The 4,668-nt window shown below is 40.2% G+C and overlaps 1 protein-coding gene across 1 annotated transcript in view; it reads left to right on the forward strand.

Moving 5' to 3' along the window:
- The window catches only part of LOC113239599 (uncharacterized protein K02A2.6-like), a 6,259-nt gene extending 5,238 nt beyond the window's left edge, over positions 1 to 1,021 (forward strand). Inside the window, exon 4 of the mRNA XM_026476653.1 lies at positions 811 to 1,021. Within this exon, the coding sequence (XP_026332438.1) occupies positions 811 to 1,021 (211 nt within the window). The remainder of the gene's footprint in view (positions 1 to 810) is intronic.
- Positions 1,022 to 4,668: the final 3,647 nt, after the last annotated feature.

The following is a 4,668-nucleotide window of genomic DNA, read 5'->3' on the forward strand; positions in this document are numbered from 1 at the left end:
AATGCTAACATCACGCGTAATGCTAACATCACGCGTAATGCTAACATGATGCGTGATGTTAGCATCTCATTGCATCATTGCATCACGCCGCGCACTGTTTCGCGTAATGGGTGTTAGTAGCGACACCTGGCAGCAGCGCTACGTAACATTACGGCACGGTTAGCAATGTCCCATCAAGTAGTACGTAGAAAATTTGCTGGGTGGCGATATTAATATAGATATTTACTATATTTAGTACATATTGGGAAACGCCCAGAGCGCCCCGACATGGTCTATGTAATGGGTAATGTTATGAGTAATGCATATTTTTCCAAAGTGATGTGTGATGTCACAGTACCCTGTCGCGTGATGTCACCTTTGTAATATTACTCACATTACTTACACGTTTCTACAATAAAACAGATCTACATTTCGTCATAAGCCTTTCATTGGAATTAAACTGATATTGCGTTATACAATTGTGAATAGCGCCATCTATTTGTCACCAATATTCTATACAATACAATGCCATCTATTGCCCACATACGATACTGTTTATTATGGGCTAGGAAACAGTTATTGCATTAATTTACATGTATTATATTTCATCAATCTACAATAACATAATTCTACACATATTTGACATAAGCCACACACGTAATTTTTTAAATCAATTTAGTCTATTTCCAAAAAAAACTTCGAATTAGGAATTCATCACACTTATCCACACGGAACCGCAATAAGCTAGTGAGAAAAATCTATATGTCCTTGAAGTAAGAATGAAAGTCGTTATGCGTTTCGCATTGGTTCGTACAACACGGCTGGACATAGGTGCCGACCTATGTCCAACGAATCTTCTTCCTGCGAATTCGGCAGCGTCGACGCCCGATCGGCAGCGTTGAAGTCCGATTGGCCGCATCAACGATCGAATGACTCCGATCTGAGACGATGCTGGCTGAACGGCGGCGCTGAGGCCGCGACGACGACGTCCAAACAGCCGCATCGACGATCGAAAGGGCGTGTCGACGGCGAATCGACTTAATACGACAAGTGTGTGGTAAAATATGAAGCCGATTCCACGTTAATAAGTGTTAAAAAAAATTAAATTTATTTCCAATTTAAAGACACATAGCTCTGAAGTAGTAAATCTTTACATTTTAAGATTATTTAGCTCCCAAGTGAGACGCTCAAGGTTGCTCACATTTTATTGTACTTGTAATGGCATTATTGCAGTACAATAAAGAAAAGAGATTCTTAGCATTCAAAACAATAAAAATAAATCGGTCTACTCTTTTAAAATTAAAATTAAAAAACGATTAACATCATACCAGGCCGATTTACCCGTGGGTAGCCGTGTTGTTCCTGCATTTTCGAAGTTGAAAAAGATTCGCTGACGGAGTATAACCCAATAATCACATTATATTTGGGTTTTAGTATGTAGGAATTTTGATATTATCATTATTTGTCTTACCTTGCTTTTATATATGTCTGTTTACGTATTAATCATAATATATAATAAGAATCAATGTAATATGTAGCAGTATTTATATATTTTTTATTTTGCTTATTTTATTTATTTTTTTATTGCTGGCGTCAAGCTCTACGGGCTTGCTGAAAACCAGCGCTGTGAGTTGTTACTGCAGCACATGCCGAGTTCAGTTCCGTGTTGGCATGATGCTGCAACACAGACTATACCAGACTGTCTACTTTAATTTTAATTGTAATTATATGTCAAATAATTATTTGTATGTAAACTGTTTTTTGTGTGGTTTTGTGTTGTTGTATTATGCCAATAAAAGTATGTCTATGTCTAAAAAAAGGACATGCAGATTTTAAGTTGTTTTATATGATTTATTTAAGTAATTATATTTATTGATTTCTATGGCCGTCGGTCACTGTCGCTTTCCCATTACTGTGAATGAAATATCGTTTTATTGAGGTTTTCAATTGATTTTTTTTTGTTTTCCATCCTGCTAACTACCGCTGATGGTAGGTAGTTCGTTCAATATAGTGGGAATCAGTGTTGGGCGTTAATCAATTAAATTTCAATCAGAAATTCAATCAGATTAAAAAATCAATTGATTTTAATTGCAATTGATTTCAATTGAATTGATTTTAATTGCAATTAATGTTTTTAGTTGTTCTAAGAAACAATTAAAACTAACAATTAAAATCGAAAGTACCGAATACAAGTGTCATTACGAATATGGGTTAGGGGGTGGGTTAGGGATGTCGGTTGGGGGGCCGTTTGGGGGGGCCGGTTGGGAGGCGGTCAAGGGTTAGTGATCCACCCCCTAACCCGCTCACCCACCTACTCAAACCCACTCAACCACCCCCTCATCCATTCCGTAACCGACCATCTAATCGACCACGTAACACACCCTCTAACCCACCCGCTGACCCACCCCCTAATCCACCCCTAACTCATCCCTAACCGGCCCCCCACCCGCCCTCCAACCGGTCCCCCAACCGGCCCCCAACCGGCCCCCAACCGGTCCCCCAGCCGGCCCCCAACCGGCCCCCCAACCGGCCCACCAACCGGCCCCCCAACTAAACTAACTAACCTAACCCACCCCTAACTCAACCCTAACCACTCTAACTCACGCCCTAACCCACCCCCCAAACCACCTTCTGACCCACCCCCTGACCCACCCCCTGTCCCAATCACTGACTCACCTCCTAAACCAACCCTAACCCACCCGCTGACCCACCCCCTAATCCACCCGCTAACTCACCCCTAACCCACCTCTTAACCCACCCCTAACTCATCCAATCCATCCCCTAACTCACCCCTAACCCCCCAACCCAGACCCTAACTTACCCCCTAACCTACCCCCTAACTCACTCCTAACCCCCACAACCCAAACCCTGACCCACCACCTAACTCACCCATAACCCCCCAAATCCTAACGCCCCGCAACCCAAAACCCTAACTCCCCCAACCCAAACCCGAACTCACCCCCTTCCCCACGCCCTAACTCACAATACAATACAATACAAAAATTCTTTATTGTACACCAAAAAAGGAAACAAATACAATACAATTAAATTAAAAATAAGCGGTGGTACAATGGGCGGTCTTATCGCTTTAAGCGATTTCTGCCAGACAACCTTTGGATGGAAATAATTATATAATTCACAGGAAAAAGACGGCGGTGTATGAAAAATTACTAATCAACAGATAAAAATTGATAAATAAATGCAAATATACATATATTTATAAATAAATAATAAAACCAATACATATATATGAATATCGTAAACTACTATATATTCTTATACTTATAAATATAAAAATTTCTAAAACGTAATTTCAAAACATAAAAATACCTAAGCAGTCCAGGTCACACTAAATTAAGGTAGTGTACTTTTACCATATTTTTTAATAAATGCCATGATTTCGCTTGTTGAATAGACAAAGGTAAAGCGTTCCACAAACTAATACGACTAATACGAATAGCCTGAACAGTAAAGGACTTGTCGTAATACTGGGAGGTATGCAATGGCATCTTAAGTTGGTGAGTTGAAGAAGAGCGCAGAAGTCGGGGGTTGGATTGATGGGCGAATTCAAATCGCTCCTTAAGATAAGGTGGTGTGTGAGGAATGAATAAGATACCATAGAGAAGATTAAGAATATGAGCATTCCGGCGAAGTCTAATGGGTAACCACTTCAGCTCATTGCGATAAATGGAAACATGATCAAATTTCCTCAGATCATAAATGAAACGGATGCAAAAGTTTTGTAGACGTTCGAGTTTGTTGAGCTGTTCTTCGGTTAAATCCAGATAGCAGGCATCAGCATAATCAAGAATTGGAAGAAGAAAAATTTGGGCAAGCGCAGTTTTCGTGGCAATAGGTAAAAAATTACGTAACCGTCTGAGTGATGCGGCAGACGCAAACAATTTGCGGCTGGTCTCAACTAATTGAGGTGCCCAAGATAGCTGCCTATCAATAAGTATACCTAAATTTTTTACATTGTCACTAATTTTAATGTAGGTGTTGTCTATAATAACCTGCGGCAAGCGAGATAAAACGCCGCCCTGTGGAACGCCAGCATTAATGTCACACCGACAAGAGAACCTCTCATCAATGCGAACACACTGCCGACGCCCATGCAGGTAACTATGAAACCAAAAGATTACCGTTGGAGATATGTTAAGAGTGCGTAAAAGTGCAATCAAAATGTCAAAATCAACGTTGTTGAAAGCATTGCTGAAATCAAGCAATGACATTACAGTGAGTTGCTGTTGCGACATACTATACCTAATGTCATCAGTGATCCTAAAAAGAGCAGTCACAGTGCTGTGTCCTGGTCGGAAGCCGGATTGAAAGGAATTAAGAAGGTTGTTACGTATGAGAAAAGGAGTAATTTGGTTATGAACTAGTCGCTCTAGCAGCTTTGATAGAAAGGGAAGTATAGAAATAGGTCGGAAATCAGAAAAGTTAGATAGCTTTTTTGGGAAGAAGAGTAATGAGAGTTTCCTTCCAAAGGGAAGGAAATTCTCCGCTGCTGATAGAAAAATTAAGAATATACCGGATCACAGGTAAAATCTCATCAACTATGAATAAAAACCTTTTACGATCAATATGGTCACTGCCAACAGCATTGGACGAAATAGATTCTATGCCCTTCTTAACATCATAATCAGTAAACTCTATTAAAGAAAACGGAGGATGGTCGGCAGTTGG

The sequence above is a fragment of the Hyposmocoma kahamanoa genome, unplaced genomic scaffold, assembly GCF_003589595.1.
Source record: "Hyposmocoma kahamanoa isolate Upper Pololo Valley unplaced genomic scaffold, ASM358959v1 99959, whole genome shotgun sequence".
In the NCBI taxonomy this organism is placed as follows: Eukaryota; Metazoa; Arthropoda; class Insecta; order Lepidoptera; family Cosmopterigidae; genus Hyposmocoma; species Hyposmocoma kahamanoa.